This window comes from Drosophila willistoni (assembly GCF_018902025.1).
Source record: "Drosophila willistoni isolate 14030-0811.24 chromosome 2L unlocalized genomic scaffold, UCI_dwil_1.1 Seg168, whole genome shotgun sequence".
In the NCBI taxonomy this organism is placed as follows: domain Eukaryota; kingdom Metazoa; phylum Arthropoda; class Insecta; order Diptera; family Drosophilidae; genus Drosophila; species Drosophila willistoni.
Genome location: NW_025814047.1, coordinates 17,832,983 through 17,852,867, shown reverse-complemented (window position 1 = coordinate 17,852,867; position 19,885 = coordinate 17,832,983). Strand labels below are relative to the sequence as shown.

The 19,885-nt window shown below is 38.9% G+C and overlaps 1 protein-coding gene across 1 annotated transcript; it reads left to right on the top strand.

Moving 5' to 3' along the window:
• Positions 1–10,058: 10,058 nt before the first annotated feature.
• On the top strand, positions 10,059–14,938 carry LOC124459900. Its single transcript, XM_047009680.1, has 3 exons — positions 10,059–10,495; positions 10,546–14,138; positions 14,328–14,938. The coding sequence occupies exons 1-3, from the start codon at positions 10,059–10,061 to the stop codon at positions 14,936–14,938; spliced, it is 4,641 nt and encodes a 1,546-aa protein (XP_046865636.1).
• Positions 14,939–19,885: the final 4,947 nt, after the last annotated feature.

Sequence of the window (19,885 nt, the reverse complement as noted above, 5' to 3'; positions counted from 1 at the left end):
TTTGACCTTGGCTCATTCAAGTCAAGATTTGTTATTCTTATAATGATCCTTCTTTCCAACAGTACTTGCAATCAGATCTCGATGCGTTCTGTGATTGGTGCCACGTTAATAAATTACACCTTAACGCCTCTAATTGTTCTTTTATGACTGTTCTGTTAGATTGTGTACCATCAATCAAAGACTAAGGCGTTATGTTTGACCCAAAACTTTCATTTAATTAATTGGGACCCGAGTCTTCGCCTACCTTCTTATTCTAGCAGACTTCTTCTTATTAATCTTCCTTCACTTTACAACCGTAGGCTCGTTTTTGGCATTCTCTTTCTCCAAAAACTAGTCAACGGAGAAGTCATTTCTACTAATTTACTAGATACGCTATATTTTTGTGTTCCCTCACGTCGGACCAGAAACTTTTTTCCTATTCACCTTAGTAGATGTCTGACTAACTACTCTCTTCACGAACCTTTTCGTGTTCTTTGCCAATCTTTTAACAACCTTTCTCACCTAATTTCTCCTCATCTTTCTGTCACTTCTCTTCGCGCTATACTTTTTAATCATCTTCAGCGAAACCAATGAAAATATTCTGGACTTGGATTGGCTGCAACTCATCACTGACCTGGCACCTTATGCAAATAAAACACCTCCACCGGGTCGGGGATATTTAGTTGTGTATAAAGTTAAGCTATCTTCTTCAATTAACTACTATCTGTCTTTAGCTTAAGCTTTTTCGTCGACTGCTGTGTTAGTTGACGTAAATAAATAAATAAAATAATTCTTGCTGCCTGCGCTGCAGCGAATATTCTTATGCATAAATTTAGTCTCTAATAAACCTCGACTCGAATAGGTATTATAAAATTGGTCAGAGATTTGTAACAGAAGGAGACGTTTCCGACCCCATAAAGTATATATATTCTTGATCAGCATGAGAAGCTGAGTCGATATGGCCAGTCCGTCCGTCCGTCTGTGCAAATCAACTTCACGCCGCCATCTTAAGAGCTATTGGGATGAAACTTGATATACTACTTATACTATTACTACTTATAGCCCGGAGCAGATAAGGTATGAAAATTGTCATAATCGGACCACTATATCATATAGCTCTAAAAGAAACATTTTCATAAAAATTAGAGTCCCATTAAATTTACTAATATGATAGTTTTGGATAAAAAAATTAGATCAAAAATTTCAATCAGATCGGATAAATATAACACAAGTTACAGTCAATATAAATCGACTCTACTACGTCATTGCTTGAAGTCCACAGAGCAGCTGAGCACACGCATACACACACAGACGCAACGCTACGTAAACTGTATGTGTATGCGTGCCAATCGCGGCGTGCAGCATGGTGAAAAGAAGAAAAAGAAATGGAAATGATATTTGGAAGGTTTTGTCTGTGCATTGATGAAGTGTTTCAAACATGTAAAAATATTATGGCCAAGGACTGCAAGGGTATATATACTTCGTCATAACCGAATTTTTTTCTTACTTTCGTAATCTTTTTTTTAATTTTTTAAAAATAATATTCTTAAATTTTCCCATTTAATTTGAATTTTCTTAATTTTTCAAACTTGTGTAAAAATTTTTTTTCATAACTTTTCTTTTCATATTTTTATACTTTTCCTTTTTCTAAATTTTTTATACCCTTCGGGCTGAATTTTTTTTTCTGTGCTTTTTATTACCTGGGCAGATCAAGTATGAAAATATCTAGCAGTATTGATATACTTATTACAGTTTCATACGAAAAGTAGGTATAGCAGTTGAAAAGTCGCTATGAAATTTACTTATGTGATAGTGATGGATAGTTGAAAATTCAGTTTTTATACCCTTGCAAAGGGTATTATAAAATTGGTCAGATGTTTGTAACGCACAGAAGCAGACGTGTCCGACCCATGAGAAGCTGAGTCGATATAGCCATGCCCGTCTATCCATCTTAAGAGCTGTTTTCATAAAACTTGATATTTGAGATTCTAATAATACCGGTAATATAAAGTATGAAAATCGGACCACTATATCATATAGTTGTACAGGAAAAATAGATGAAGAAGTTAAAGTATCCCATTAAAATCGACTAATATGATAAGACATCAGATCCCGCAATTTTAATCAGATCGGATAAATAGAACATTAGTCATAGTCAATATATATCGGCCCTGTTCAATCGCTGTCGGCAGCGCTGCCTACTACGTCACCCGCAACGCATAGAAGGAAGCATCTCCGACCATATAAAGTATATATATTCTTGATCAGCACGACGGGACGAGTTCAAATAGCCATGTCCGTCCGTCCGTCCTTCCGTCCGTCCGTCCGTTTGGATCAACGCAAACTCCTCCTAGACCGAAAGAGCTACAGAGCTGAAATTTTGCATGTAGGCTTGTATATACTGCAGGCGTTGTATATCTCGGATTCAGCCGGATCGGATCACCATATCATATAGCTCCCATACAAACAGCAAAGTCACGAACAGTGACTTTTCTTAATAACTTCGTTCTTTTCTGAGCTATTATCATGAAATTTAATACTGTTAAGTTAATTACACATATAAACGACTATGCCAAATTTAATCAAAATCGGGTGTTTACTATATCATATAGCTCCCATAGGAACGATCGGTCGAAAACAGTGACTTTTGTCAATAACTTCGTTACTTTTGACGCGATTGCTTTTAAATTAAACATTTCTAATTTAATATATCTGTTAATGACTGTGCCAAATTTGATAAGGATCGGGTAGCTATATCATATAGCTCCCATAGGAACGATCGGTGGAAAACAGTGACTTTGATCAATATCGTCGTTATTTGTTATGCTAAGATTGTAGGCCGTTCTTTTGGAAACAGCTTTTTTAGATAAAACGTTTTTCCACTTTAATGGCTATAGGTAAGGAAAGAGTTACCAAAAAAGTTGCAAGGGTATACAAACTTTGACGCGGTCGAAGTTAGCCCCGGCCCTCTGGTTTTTTTTTTTTTTGCCTTGTGTTTCTTTTGGCAAGCATTCTGATCGTTTTGATCATCAGTATAGAGCAATATCTTGTTGGCTCTGCGATAATCTTCTTCACTTAAAATGTGCTGACCTCAATGGCCGCGACTAGGACAAATTTTCTGCAGCTTGATTTAAGCCGTATGTATAGGGATCTTTTTATTTATTTATTTATTTTATTTATTTATTTTATTTATTTATTTATTTATTTACGTCAACTAACAGCAGTCGACGAAAAAGCTTAAGCTAAAGACAGATAGTAATTAATTGAAAAAGATAGCTTAGCTATATACACAACTAAACATCCCCGACCCGGTGAAGGTGTTTTATTTGCATAAGGTGCCAGCTATGCCCCGAGTCACAGCCAATGTGGTCAGGGATGAGTTGCAGCCAATCCAAGTCCAGAATATTATTATTGGTTTCGCTGTAGATGATTAAAAAGTATAGCGCGAAGAGAAGTGACAGAAAGATGAGGAGAAACTAGGTGAGAAAGGTTGTTAAAAGATTGGCAAAGAACACGAAAAGGTTCGTGAAGAGAATAGTTAGTCAGACATCTACTAAGGTGAATAGGAAAAAAGTTTCTGGTCCAACGTGAGGGAACACAAAATATAGCGTATCTAGTAAATTAGTAGAAATGTCTTCGCCGTTGACTAGTTTATGGAGAAAGAGAATGCCAAAAACGAGCCTACGGTTGTAAAGTGAAGGAAGATTATTAAGAAGAAGTCTGTTAGAATAAGAAGGTAGGCGAAGACTCGGGTCCCAATTAAGACCGCGTAACGTAAACTTAAGGAATTGCTTCTGTACCGATTCCATACTACGATGGTGAACATCATATTGCGGGTTCCCCACTGGCGAGCAATATTTTAGACTAGGGCGAACTAACGAAGTGTATAAAACCTTTGTTACATAGGGATCATCAAATTTTTTGGCCCAACGTTTAATGAAGTTTAAAGTTTCTTTCTTTAAACAAACTGGCCAAACGGCTGTCTAACGAGTGTGACTAGCGTACATTTATTGTCGCAATTCAAGTTTGTTCCACCTTCTGAGAAGTGGCCCAAGAAATGTACCCTTGAGTTGCCTCGTAAGCAGTCGCCAGCACTCTCTATTACATCGTCTCCCATTTTACTTTCGCCTACACCATCTTCGTGTCCCTCTTTATGCTCTTCTTTTCAGATTGAAGTACCTATTACAAGCCCTGGTGTACCTCAATCTATCCCTCACGGGAACTCTGATCAATCACAGGATCATGCTGGCTCTAAATCACTTGCTGATGCCAATGCTCCTTCGCCTCCACTAACTGTAGTTCCTCATCGCAAACAATTATTTATCTTTAGGCTTGCTCCAGATACTTCTGAGTCGTCTGTGGCAGCTTACATTGGTAATATATGCCCTGCTAAGGTTTTAATTCAAAAGTTTAAGTTTTCTAGGTCTCGCGAAATCACCTCTTTTAAAATTACAGTACCAAATGAGTATTTCTCAGCTATGGTTGAGACTTATTTCTGGCCAGAGGGCCTAGTTGTACACGAGTTTGCGCCCAATAAGCGCTCCCGTCCGTTGCCTGTCCACCTTCCTAAGTTATCTTCTGCCTCAAAAAACTAATAACGTCTCGTCTTTGCATTCATTATCAAAATGTAAGAGGACTTCTTACCAAGCTCTCGAACCTGTTCTGTGATAGCCAAACGTTTTCGGCTGACATATTAGCTTTCTCTGAAACTTGGCTTAACTCCTCTGTTTTGGATAATGAAATTCTTTCTAATAACTTTATTTCTTATAGGCTTGATCGTGTTGGTCGTCGTGGCGGTGGAGTACTCATTGCTGTCAACTCGAATCTGTGTTCAAGTGCTGTGCCGATCGATCTGCCCTTAGGTGTTGAGTTTATTTGCGTTGAAGTTACATGTTCCAACTTTAGCTTATACATTTCTTGTTCATATATTCCTCCAGCTTCTGATATCATGACCTACAAGCACCATGCTAATGCTTTGCAAACTATTTTTAGTCGTCTTAAAGATCGTGATTTCCTTATAGTTTTAGGTGATTTTAACTTGCCTAATATTTCTTGGCTGGTTGATGATAATCCATCTTTCTTAATTCCTTCATCTTAATATGTTTTTCTTGATAGCCTACTTGAATATCAGTTGAATTCTTTACTTAACTCTTCTAAAAGAATCCTCGATCTGGTTTTTGTCTCGGATCCCACTGTTAGTGCTGTATCCCGAACACAGCCCCTAGTGAAACCTGAAGATCCCTATCACCCTACCATTGAACTTACTATTTTTTTACAATTCCGTTACTAATTCATTTAATAACATCGCAAATTCTCGTCGTAGATGTTTTCGTAAAACAAATTTCAATCTTCTTAATAGCCTTATTTTCTCTTTTGATTGGTCATTTCTATTTGAGTGCTGCGATATAGATTGTGCAGTGAAGTAATTCTACTCTGTTCCTAATTCTCTAATGGATAAATGCGTTCCTTATGTGAATGTCTCTACCGTCTCCAGCGCGCCAGTCTTGCTCACACGTAGGCTCTCTAATCTCCGTAACATTAAATCGAGATATTTTAAGATTTTAAAAAACTGGTTCGCGACTTGACTATGCAAATTACTGTATAGCCAAATCTCAATTTTGTCTTTTAAACACTCAATGCTACAATAATTATGGCGCTTGCTGTAAGGTTGAATTTTATAAGAACCTTTTCGTTCCTAGATATCTAAAACTGTTCGAGTTACGTCAGGTGTACCCCAAGGCAGTCATCTGGGCCCACTGTTATTTACATTGTTTATAAATGATTTGCTTTTGGCCTTGGCTCATTAACGCGTGCTCATGTTTGCGAATGACTTCAAGATTTGTTATTCCTATAATTATCCTTCTTTCCAACAGTACTTGCATTCAGATCTCGATGCGTTCTGTGATTGATGCCACGTTAATAAATTACACCTTAATGCCTCTAATTGTTCTTTTATGACTTTCAGTCGTTTGTCTCCGTTCCTAGCTCATTACTCTATTAAGTCTGTTCTGTTAAGTGGTGTACCATCATTCAAAGACTTAGGCGTTATGTTTGACCCAAAACTTTCATTCAATGTTCATATTTCTTCAATTGTCAATAGAGCTTGCAGCCTTCTTGGCTTCATTAAACGTTGGGCCAAAGAATTTGATGATCCCTATGTAACAAAGGTTTTATACACGTCGTTAGCTCGCCCTACTCTAGAATATTGCTATTCTAGTAGTATTGAAGTAGTATTGAATCGGTACAGAAGCAATTGCTTAAGTTTACGTTACGCGGTCTTAATTGGGACCCGAGTCTTCGCCTACCTTCTTATTCTGACAGAATTCTTCTTAATAATCTTCCTTCACTTTACAACCGTTGGCTCGTTTTTGGCATTCTCTTTCTCCATAAACTAGTCAACGTCGAAGACATTTCTACTAATTTACTAGATACGCTATATTTTTGTGTTCCCTCACGTCGGACCAGAAACTTTTTTCCTATTCACCTTAGTAGATGTCTGACTAACTACTCTCTTCACGAACCTTTTCGTGTTCTTTGCCAATCTTTTAACAACCTTTCTCACCTAATTTCTCCTCATCTTTCTGTCACTTCTCTTCGCGCTATACTTTTTAATCATCTACAGCGAAACCAATAATAATATTCTGGACTTGGATTGGCTGCAACTCATCCCTGACCACATTGGCTGTGACTCGCGGCATAGCTGGCACCTTATGCAAATAAAACACCTCCACCGGGTCGGGGATGTTTAGTTGTGTATTCAGCAAAGCTATCTTTTTCAATTAATTACTATCTGTCTTTAGCTTAAGCTTTTTCGTCGACTGCTGTGTTAGTTGACGTAAATAAATAAATAAATAAATAAAATAATTTTTGTATAAGATAGACTTCGCGTTGAGAAGGAGTGTTAAAATATGTATATAACCACCGCAGTATGTCCATCTCTTTCTTATTATTCTCGAATAATCGGATCTGTGAATTGTAACGGACATGTCCGTCCGTCCGTCCGTCTGTCCGTCCGTCCATCTGTCCGTCCGTCTGTCTATCCGTCCATACGTCCGCCCGTCCGTCCATCTGTGCAAATCAACTTCACCCCGCCATCTTAAGAGCTATCGGGATGAATTTTTTTTGGATAGAAACTGCTATCCAAGCACAACAGGAACAGTAAGTAAACCATTTAGCTTTGCTGATTGACGACAAGTAAGCTTCTATTCGACTTGAGCGCAACGAACCAAACCCCATTCCGGAACGTTCTGCAGCGTTCAGCCTCCCGGCACCAAGACAAGAAGAACACTACAACCACACGCAAACATCTATAAATCTTACTAGTCAGACTCAGAACTCAAATAGAGGGTCGCGAGCAAATTCGACATTGTCACCCGAAAAAGTAGCAAGCAATTTGCAAAGTTGACGAATAAAATTTTATGGTTCTATAGAAGCTATGCGTTCAGAGGATTTTCTGTACAGAGTTCGTTCATTAGCAGAACAAAATTTAAATGAAGATTATCAACTACTTTGTGATCATTTGTATTAACTTTTCGCACGTAAATGGATTGGTTTTGGAAGTTTCATCGAGCACACCCAAATTTCGATTGGAATAAATTTTATGTAGAATTTTGAAATAAGTTTGATGAAGTAGATAACGATATGGACACCTGGAAACTGATTAATAGCAGACACCAGGACGAGAATAAAACCTTTGAGGATTACCAGTTTATTGTCGAAAGGCTAGTAGAGTAAACACATAACTTTCCAATTATTCTTTAGTCAAGTTATTAATTAGACATTCGAAGTCGGCAATTCGTTATGAACTTATGCATCTAGGAATTTTTACCTTATCTCATCTGAGACAAGAAGTACGCACCCACAAGCAATTTGCAAAACAAATGAAAAGCATACGGACCAAGAATACTTTTGGACATCGTTCAAAGAGCTGAATTACACTCTAATTTCGAGAATTATATGCAGGAGGAGGTGGAAGCTTTTCAACATAAGCTTACATGTTGAAACTGCCAGAGGCCTGGACACCGTTTTGATACCTGTCTAGAACCGCGTACTGTATTTTGCTATGGTTGCGGAGCCGTAAATGTTTTTAGGCCGCGTTGTCGTAATTGCAACCCGCACGAAAACCGACCGACGGACGCGACGATCAACACTTCGTTGTCGCATCCGGACCAATAATGAAGGATAAAGATTCCCAAACAGAGGAATGCGAACCTCTTGTTTGTAGGAAAAAAACAGATTCACAAGGAAATGTAGGACCAACCTCGACAACAGTCGATAAAAGCCCATTTCGTCCTCTTCACGTACGTTTGGCTCAGTATGAGGCCGTTCGTCATCGCATCTTTTGGAAGGTTAGAAATAACCGCAAAAAATTGATTTCCAGTATATTTTCTCGTTCAGGTAATCGATTGTACACAGAAATAAAGATAGAAGGCCAGACCTTCACTGCTCTTTTAGACTGTGGCGCTAATATTAGTTGCTTAAGAAGTAAGTTAGCTAAAGAGTATTTAAAGCATCCTAAAACACGCACTTGTTCCGGCATTTACGTATCGATAACTTACCAAACCCCTTGATTTCTCTATTATTTCTGATTTAAAATAACACATATATCTTGGAATAGATTTTTGGCGTAAATTTGGTTTAATCGATAAATTGAAGGAAGACCCACTGATAGTATCGGATATTATTGGAGAAAAAGGAAATGATCATAGAGATTCCGTGAAAATGCACCGTTTGCCTGAGTATCAGTAGCGAAAACTTATTGCAATTGCTAAATTATTAAATTAAAAAAGAATTAGGTCGCACACATCTCATTGATCATAAGATTGAAGTTGATAGTACTAGGCCCATTAAACAAAGGCATTGGCCAATTTTACCGGCCATTGAGAAGCTAATGTTCACAGAAATAGATAAAATGTTAGATTTAGATATCATTGAAGAATGTAACAGCCCATGGAGCTCTAATTGTGTATTGGTCAGACGTGGCGATAAAGTTCGATTATGTTTAGATTCTAGAGCAGTGAATCAGTGCACTCGTAAGGACGCGTATCCTCTTCCCCATATTGATGGAATACTTAGCAGGCTGCCACCTGCTCGATTTATTACTGGACTGGACATGAAGCACGCCTTCTGGCAAATTCCGTTAGAGGAAAGCTAACGTCAATACACCTCTTTCACAATACCTAACCACCCACTTTACCAATATAAAGTGATGCCTTTTGGTTTGTGCCACGACCCACAGACTTTATGTAGACTTATGGATCGTGTCATCCCGTCTTATTTGCTCACAAGGGTATTCGTTTACCTCGATGACCTGCTAGTTCTTTCCGAAGATTTTCAATCGCATATTGCTTTAATACAAGAGGTAGCATTGAGACTGCGTAAAGCGAATCTTACGAATAATGTAGCTAAATCTAAGTTCTGCATGCAGGAGATTAAATACCTCGGCTTTATTATTGGATACGGACAAGTGAAAACCGATCCTGGAAAAATATGTGCAATAAACGTGTTACCGCCGTCATTACAAATTTAAATATTAACCGTCAACCCGAAAATACTGGGTTATGGCAGCCCTGAAAATACCATGGTATGGCAGCCCTGAAAAACACGAGCGGGACCGACCGAGAGTTTGGCGTCAGTCTGTGATGGCACCAGGGGAAGAAAGCGACAAACTTTTTTAAAGCGTTAAAAAGATTTATTAAAAGCGTCAGAAAGCCTTCTTCGTTTAAAATGTCAAATTACATCACACATGTTGTAAAATCGCGCTAAATAAACTAAATGCTATATAAACTGTTACTTAAGTTTGTTTTAATACAAACAAAACCCCGTGCGTCACATTTCTTTAAAAAAAGTTTATTGAGGTTAAAAAGTTTCCGCGTGCCCGAATTTCACCATATGTATGTATCAAGTGCAAATACATAAAGACACACATATACATGTATATTAGAGCGTAACTACACATAAAGTGTTCAAAGCCATGCATGTGTAAAAAACCTTTAAGTAGTACATGCACAAATTGCAGGGGATAAATTCATAGCACAATATAATCGGAAACCAATAGACTAAAACAAATCCAAAGCATCATGAATAAAGATCAAGACATTTGTAGTACCTGTAACAAGAGTCGCCTAAACAGTAGTACCCAACATTGGGTTCAATGCGACAATTGCCAGAAATGGTACCACTTTCAATGTGCTGGAGTCAATAGCTCAATAGCAGAGGCTGAATGGATTTGCAACAGCTGCCAACAAGCGCTGGACAACGTGGCATCAACAAGCACTGGTCGTGACCCGTCAACAGGAGCGCCCAATATACCAAGTGCCAACAAGGCCACCGAACAACATTGCCCCGAATCTAACGCGGCAAATACGTCTTATCTCGGCAAACTAAACTTAGTCGAGCAAACTCAATCGCCAAGCTCAAATTATTTGATGTTGGCAATGCTGGAGGAAAGGCGGGAAGCCGAAAAAAATACATCGAGCAAAAATACAACTTGCTTGCACAGCAGCAAGGAACGCAGGTAACGTGTTTCCAATTAAATGGACCTACTGCTTCTCAGCTATCCGCAAGGCAAGTTTTACCTGCAGATCTACCCATCTTTAACGGAAATCCAGAGGACTGGCCAATCTTTATTAGCATGTACGAGAACAGCTGCCGTATAGCGGGGTTTTCAAACGCCGAAAACATGCTACGACTTCAGAAGAGCCTCAAAGGTAAAGCCTACGAACTAGTTCGTGATAAGCTACTGCTGCCAATACTGGTTCCTGATGTTATTAATACGCTCAAGACATTCTTCGGACGCCCGGAGCAAATACTCGATCGATTGATCGACAAAATAAGAAAAATATACGTACACAAGGATAAATTAGAATCCATCGTTGATTTCGCAATGGCGATGAGAAACGCATGTGCAACCATGGAAGCGTGCAATTTAACCTCACATTTAAATAACCCGATGCTTCTTCGAGAACTTATCGACAAACTACCCACCCAGCAAAAGTTAAACTGGGCTATGCATCCACGTAACGAATCCATCCCGGTTATAAAATCATTTAGCGATTGGTTGTACAAAATAGCTGAGGCCGCAGCCACTGTCATGCCTGGCCAAAGCACTAAGGCCAATAATGTCAACACACACTCACAAGCACATCAACAACCACAGGAAGGACCAAATAATCGAGAGAATGGGTGGCAACAAAACTGTAAGCCGAAGCTACAATGCGTGATGTGTGCTTCCACGGATCACCAGGTTGCTCTATGTCAAAACTTCAAGCGACTGTCGGTTGACGATAGGCAACGAATAATAAACGAAGCCAAGGTATGCTACAGGTGCCTCAAAAGTCACCGCCGTAAATGCTTCTCTAATCGTGACTGCGGAATCGACAATTGCAACTCAAAACATCACCCGCTTCTTCACAAAGGCACAGGCAGAACCGAAGTTGTTACTGCTCATCATAAAGACAATGTAGTGGAAGGACAATATTTTCGTGTTGTACCCATCAAACTGTATGGAGCCAATGTAACCTTTAACACGTTCGCATTTTTAGATGAGGGCTCATCAGTCACTCTCATCGATGAAAGCATTTTGGACAAGCTGAAGATCTCTTCAACGCCAGAGCCAATTTCCCTGCAATGGACCGGTGAAGAAACCAGAAACGAAGAGGACTCCGTTAAGACCCACCTACAAATCTCGGAAGCGGGAACTGACAAAAAGCTATGGCTCTACAACGTCCACTCAGTAAAGAAATTAGGATTGCCGAAACAAACCATCAATGTTGAAGAACTATCCAAGCAATATCCTTATTTGCGTGGTTTGCCGCTAAAGTCGTACCAAAACGGTACACCACTAATTTTAATCGGCAGCAACAATTGGAATCTAGCAATACCCCGCAAAATCCGCGAGGGCAGACGAAACGAACCCATTGCTTCAAAGTGCACATTAGGATGGTGCATCCAAGGATCAACAAACTCAAGCAAACACGTAACAATGCATCATTGCGAGTGCAATTGGAGTGAAATAGATAAAGCCATAAAGGAAAGTTTCACAATGGAACCAATCGTATCTAGAGAATTGCAATCCAAAAACGATAAAAGGGCGAAGGGCATTCTCGAAGATACCTGCAAAAAGGTCAATGGTCGATACGAAGTCGGCCTACTCTGGAAAGACGACACAGTCATTTTACCCGAAAGCTATACCGCAGCGCTGAAACGCCTTCAATGCCTACGGGCCAAAATTAAAAAAACGCCGGAACTGTTTGATAAAATTCAATCACAAATTGACAATCTATTAGAAAAAGGATATGCATCGGAGCTCAGACCAGAAGAAATATCCGATCGAAAGGAACGCATCTGGTATCTCCCAATATTTATTGCTTTAAATCCGAATAAGCCAAACAAAATACGACTAGTATGGGATGCCGCCGCCAAAAGTCATGGAAAATCGCTGAATGATTTTATGCTTACTGGGCCTGATTATCTAAATCCATTGACTTCTGTCCTAATGGCCTTCAGAGTAGGACGGATTGCCGTGTGCGCAGATATAGCCGAGATGTTTCATCAAATAAACATTCAGGAAAGCGACATGCACGTCCAGCGGTTCTTATGGCTCAATAAAAACGAGAACACTCCAAGGATCTTCGTTTTGCGCGCGATGACATTTGGAATTAATTGCGCACCTTGTATTGCCCACTATGTACGCGATAAAAATGCAGAGAATTACCAAATCAAAAATCCACGAGCGTACGAATCCATTACAAAGGCCCACTACGTGGACGACCTCATCGACAGTTTCAAAGATGACCTTGAAGCCATAACAGTTGCATCATCAGTTAGAGACATACATGCCGATGGTGGATTCCAAATAAAAAATTGGTGCTCAAACTCTGTATCTGTTCTCCAAAATCTAGGAGAACAGCAAATAAATCAACACCCCAAAGAATTAGGGAACCCTGAAAAGGTCCTCGGTATGTATTGGGACCCAAATAATGACGTTTTTAAGTTTATCTTCAGATTTTCGAGATTGAAACGAGACGTCCTAACCTATGAGATAGCACCAACGAAACGAGAGGTCTTACCAGTACTGATGTCTATATTTGATCCCCTCGGTCTATTATCGTGCTACACCGTAGGCCTTAAAATGCTGCTTCAAAAAGTCTGGCGCACAGGAATAGGATGGGACGAAGATTTACCCGAACAACTCCTCGAACAGTGGCGACAATGGAAAGGTATCCTACTACACGCCAGCAATTTAGAATTTCCGCGTCACTACTCTGCTCTGCTGTTAAACGAAAGCCAGGTAGACCTTCATACCTTCGTAGACGCAAGCGAACATGCCTACGCCGCAGTAAGCTATCTTCGCATTAAACAAGGTCAAAACATAAGTACAGTGTTGGTAGCAGCCAAATGTAAAGTAGCTCCACTCAAACCTGTAACTATACCTCGAATGGAACTTTTGGCAGCCGTCATGGGAGTAGGCCTAACAATGCGTATAATGAGCACCCGAGGCCTAAGAATCGATTCCTGCACATATTGGTCCGATTCTAAAACGGTCCTTAACTGGCTAACCATGGACCCAAGAAGACTCCAGTCATTCGTCATGCATAGAGTGGGCGAGATAGTCGACAAAACCAGCCCAAACCAATGGCGCTGGGTTAGCACAAAGGAAAACGTTGCAGACTTAGCCACAAAAATTTTCAAAGTACCAGATGCATCTCGTTGGATTAAAGGACCCGATTTTCTAGGACTGTCTAGCGACAAGTGGCCAGATCAAAAGGGAATATCTGAGAACGTCTCACAGGAAATCGAATTGCGTAAGAATGTATTCGTCATAGTAAAGCTTAACCATTTCGATTTTGCAGTAGAATACTTTTCTGACTGGAAGCGCCTATATCGAGCAGTGGCCAACGTCATGCTGTACGCCCAAAAGTTACGCGCTAAGTGTTCGGGAAAGCCTCTACCACAAACCCTAAGCCCCGAAAATATACAAGCAGCAAAATCTCTTTTATGCAGACAGGCCCAATTAGCGACGTACTCAAATGAAATCAATTCGCTCAAAGACAAATCAGTGGTGGACAAGTCAAGCTCATTAATTGCTTTAAATGTTTACCTGGACTCAGAAGACATCATCCGCGTGAAGGGCAGGTCAGACAGTATAACTTCTGACGGTGACGCAATCGTAATCCCAAGACACAGCAAAATTGCCTTTTTAATCGCAAAGGATTATCACGAAAAATCTCACCATATATTTCACGAGTGTACTATCAACCTTATTAGAAGCGTATATTATATACCACGCCTAAGAGTACTATATAAAATCGTCCGAAATGCATGCCAACACTGCAAAATATCCACAGCGAAGCCTCAAGTGCCACAAATGGCACCTATACCGATCGCCAGACTAGCTTCTTTTGAACGACCATTCACATATACGGGAGTCGACTATTTCGGCCCCATACTAGTCAACGTTGGAAGACACAAAGAAAAGCGCTGGGGAGTCCTATTTACGTGCCTAACACTAAGGGCAGTTCATCTAGAGGTCGCCTACAAACTCGATGTGAGCTCATGTATAATGTGCCTAAAAAACTTCATGGCACTACGTGGCACACCGAGAGAAATCTTCTCCGACAACGGAACCAATTTCAAAGCTACGGAAAAACTAGTTAAGGAGGAACTTGTGAAGATTGACTTCGATCAGATCGCCGTTCACTATGAAATAATAAAATGGCGTTTTAACCCACCAGCCGCACCCCACATGGGAGGAGCGTGGGAGCGTTTGGTCCGGACTGTGAAATCCGTCCTAAAGGCCATTTGCCCCTCTAGCAACTTTAATGACGAAACTCTTCGAAGTGCCTTAATGGAAGCCGAATTTATAATTAACTCCAGGCCTCTAACGTTTGTTTCTTTAGATACAGGTGACGATGAAAAGCGGGCTACAAACCAGTATCAGGAAATGTCGCCGACCTAAGGTTACGATGGCATCAAACGCAATCGTTTGCTGATCGCTTCTGGAAAAGATGGGTGAAGGAGTACACACCAACATTAACTCGACGCAGCAAATGGTTTACTAAGCGTCCACCAGTCGATATCGGAGATGTAGTTATTGTCGTGGACGATAATCTGCCGAGGAACCTGTGGCCAAAAGGCCGCATAACCGATGTCGTAACCGCCAAAGATGGCCAAGTTCGCAGAGCAACCATATGCACACCAAACGGCATCATGATACGCCCCGTTTCCAAAATTGCTGTTCTAGACGTCGGATTAAAGGAAAGTGAACATCCTGAGGTCGTTCACGGGGGGGAAGAATGTTACCGCCGTCATTACAAATTTAAATATTAACCGTCAACCCGAAAATACTGGGTTATGGCAGCCCTGAAAATACCATGGTATGGCAGCCCTGAAAAACACGAGCGGGACCGACCGAGAGTTTGGCGTCAGTCTGTGATGGCACCAGGGGAAGAAAGCGACAAACTTTTTTAAAGCGTTAAAAAGATTTATTAAAAGCGTCAGAAAGCCTTCTTCGTTTAAAATGTCAAATTACATCACACATGTTGTAAAATCGCGCTAAATAAACTAAATGCTATATAAACTGTTACTTAAGTTTGTTTTAATACAAACAAAACCCCGTGCGTCACAAAACGACTTTCCGATTCCCACAACAGTAAAACAATTAAGGAGATTTTTGGGACTCACTGGCTGGTGTCGACGTTCTATTGAAAATTATGCCACCATTAGCTTTCCATTAGCAGAACTCTTAAAAAAGAACCGATCTCTTAGTTGGTACGAAGAGGCAGACTACGCTTTTTCAGAACTGAACCGAAGACTAACTTCAGCACCTATTTTGACCACTTCCGATTTTAAGAAACCGTTTATTTTATTATGTGATGCGAGTTTAGTAGGTATAGGATGTAGTTAGCTCAAACTAATTCCGAAGGTATAGAACTACCGATATCTTATATGTCAGAAAAACTGAACAAAGCGCAAAGAAACTATACGATATCAGAACTCGAGTGCTGTAATTAAAGAAATTAAGAAATTTAGAGCATACATTTAGGGACAAACTTTTTGTAGTCGTTACCGATCACGCTTCTCTAAAATGGCTTAAGAAGCAGAAGGACCTTTCCGGTAGATTAGCGAGATGGGCAATTAACTTACAAGATTTCTTATTTGAAATCGTTCACAGTCCTGGTTCTCAAAACATTCTAGAGGACTCATTATCGCGACGGGATAAAGTTTCAGAACTCTCAAAAATAAGACCTATAATAGATTTGTCGTCTAAATATTTTGAATCAGATGAATATCGTGAACTGGCAAAACGCATTACAGACAACCAGTCCAGGATGCCTGATTTGCGCGTAGACAGCAAATATGTTTATAAGCGAACAGAACACGCAAGCGGAAACAAAGTGCAGGAAAACGATTCTTGGAAATTATGGATCCCATCCAGTCTTACCGAAGACATAATAAAGACAGCAACTGTCTACGAACATTGTAGTTATTTCGTTCATGTCACGGAGTATACCTGCTTTTAGGATGTTTCGTGCCTGTTTGTTTATACAATTCTTTGTTAAAGCCTCTATAGCGAGTGAAAGTGTATACTTTTTAGCTATATGGTACTATCGTGTATGATGTCTCTTTCCAGACATTCAGTAGGCTTTTCAACCTCTTGGGCGTACTGGCTTGCTGTTCTGTTTCTCTGTAGTGTTCGGTTAACACTGCTCTTATAGTTTAGAGACTCTCAAATATTATTTTCGAATGTTTGGCTACTGTATCTTGGGATGTTTCTCTATTTTGCGAGAGGCACTTACATTTATTTAATTGTTGTGCGTATATTCTAGCTATTATTTCATCCCAAGTAACCATAGCTTGTACCTGTAAAGAGTGGTCACAAATAATTGTATAATCGCTTTTGTCTTAAGATTTTTTTTTTTGTATTTAATCTTTTATAAAAAATTTTCTTGATTTATAATTGCTTGTGTGCATATGTATTTTTATATCTTGTCTAGGTGATTAGCTTTGCTTTGGGCTCTTTTAGTTAAGCATTTATTGTGTAATAGGTAAGCTTTATACAATATACATATATGCGCACAATGTTATAACAATTATCAATAGCAATATGTTTTAATATTTCAGATCAGCATTTTATGATTCGATTTTATTTATAACATTGGCAGTCCACTGATTTTGTTTCAATTAACTCCATTGTGGGTATAAGAGATATATCATCAAATTTACTTATGCTATTATCGAACATAAGTATAAAGTTTTTTTTTGGTAATTTTTTTTTGTTTGTGATCCTTCAACGGCCCATTTTTCAATACCAATGACCTCAAAGGGTCCTATATAAGACGATTCTAATTAAATAATATAATTAAAAAGAATAAGAAACATAGGGAACAAAAAGTTCATAAAGCTAGGTTAAAACCTTTTGTTTCTTCAAGTTTGATTATATTTACCTGTAAATGAATATTATTTAAAATATTTATAGATTCATATATATTAATTTTTTTTTTATTGAAAAAAAATTTTTTTTTTTTTCTGAATAGAAAACAAAAATTTTATCTCAACTGTGTCTTGCACAGTGAGCCAGAGACGTGGAAAAGTTGTTAAAGTATGTGGTTGGCTCACAATTCAGATATATGTACATACATTTCATTTTTCAATAAAAGAAGGTTTTTTATACCCTTGCAAAGGGTACTATAAAATTGGTCAGATGTTTCAGATGTTTTCAGACGTTTCCGACCCCATAAAGTATATACATATATTCTTGATCAGCATCCGTCTTAAGAGCTATCGGGCTGAAATTTGTTTTCGGGGTTTTTTATTACCCGGGAAAAATACAGTATGAAAACCATCAGGATCGGACCACTATATCATATAGGTCACGAAGAACTAGAAGAAACATTTTTATAAAAATTGGAGTATGCTATGAAATTTACATATGTGATATAAAACCCCAGATCCCAAAATTTGAATGTGATCGGATAAATATAACACAAGTTACAGTCAATATAATAATCGGCTCTGCTCCCAGCTCTGCCGGCAGCGCTGCTTGATGTCTACTACGTCTTTCGTCATCAACAGAGTACATGCTTACACACACCGACGCAACGCTACATAAAGTGTATGTGTATGCGTGCGTTGCTTTGCTTTGGGAATGAGGGAAGAAGAAGAACAAATTGTAAAATAGAGAGTAAAATTGTTTTGTTTGTATATTGATGAATTGAGTTGCAGAAAACAAACATGTAAAATTATTACTACCTAGGACTGCAAGGGTATATAAACTTCGGCAAAGCCGATGTTAGCTTCTTTGATATTTTTTTTTAAATCTCCAACTATATTGTTAGTTAAAGCCTATTAAAGAATTCGTATTCCGCAAGTTGCACTTTCGTGCATGAACCTGCTTGCTTATATTGAAAATTATTAAATAAGGCAAGTTAAGGCTTGCACATTTCTGCGGCTCCCATGCGCTTCTTCGCTCTTTGGCGAAGTTCAGCTTTCAGTTGATCAATACGCTCTATGCAGCGTTGTCGATCTCTGTTTTATATGTAATATTGATATTTTGCGGTTGATTTTGTCCTCAAGGCTAACTGGCTGGGTGGTGATGTAAATGCTTGCATTCATTCAAATGATCAGATTAATTTAAATTGTATTCCATTTTAGTAGACGAGTGGCTATTGTCATTTCGATTTGACCTATTTATGGTTGTATCACTTTCCCCACAAGTTCTAAAAAACTCCAGGTATTTGATTTTTATTTGAAAAAGATTTTTTTTATTTTTTTTGTGTCAGGAGCTTGCTTGCGTTCTTTTTTTTTTTATAGGTCTTTTAGGACGATGTCACGGTCGCCATGTAATGACCGGGTTCCATTTGAGAAAAATACTATTAAAGACGGACACGTCTGTGTCAGTTGATTGTAGTTCTCAGAATGATTTTTATTAAAAAAAATATTCTTTGCTTAACCTATATCTACATATGTATATATACTTACAAAGAGAGGGAGAGTGTCAGTACACACGTTCATATAATTTGGAGCGCTTGCATCAAAGTGCTTGGTCAGCGCTCACACGCTGGCTTGGCTCTAGCTCATGTTACGCGTGTGCATTGTTGCTTATGTGAATATATGTTGGGGAGAGTGGGGCTAATCGGAGCATTTTTTTTTAATCCTTCATATATCCTGATCGGGAGCTCGTATCCTCTCATATGAGCACTTAAATGAAAGGTTGATTCATTGTCCAACTATTGATGAAAGATACGTTTTGATATAATTTACCGTTACAAAGCTATAGCGGTTTTTTCGAACACAGCCCAAATTGGCGTTGTCAAAAATCGCGGGGCAATGTGGCGCATCGTCGTTTTACAAGTTTTTTATATATAAAAATGCGATTAAAAAAAAAAAACTAAATACAGTTTAGTATTAAAAAACATGTTTTATAAAAAATCTTTTCTTATCACCAATATGTTGATGGGTTCAGACTTTCAATTATGACTGTTAATTTCATCGTTTGTATGGCAGCTATATGATATAGTATTCTGATCCGTCTGATTCTGGCAAATTTACTGTTTTTACCAATAGCTCGTTTATAATCGGACTTTTATTCTACTTTTATTTCTACTAGTGCGCCACTTTCATTTAGGGAAGAGTTGTTTCGAGCCGTGTGAGCTATGTTTAGAAAGAAGTTGGTTAAAACTGTTTGAGAATAAACCTTGCATCTCTTTAGATGAAAGTTCTGTTGATAAGATATTAAGTAGAATACAAGAGAGTAAAAAACCGTTACTATGTTACCAAAGGGAAAGAGGTGACCAGCTCGATCGAAATGAGTCGGCAAACCTAGTTGGTGTAGTGGGTGCATATCCGCAAGATGTTGATTAATTATTTCAGACAGAACAGAGAAGAGATCCGAATAATGAGGAGT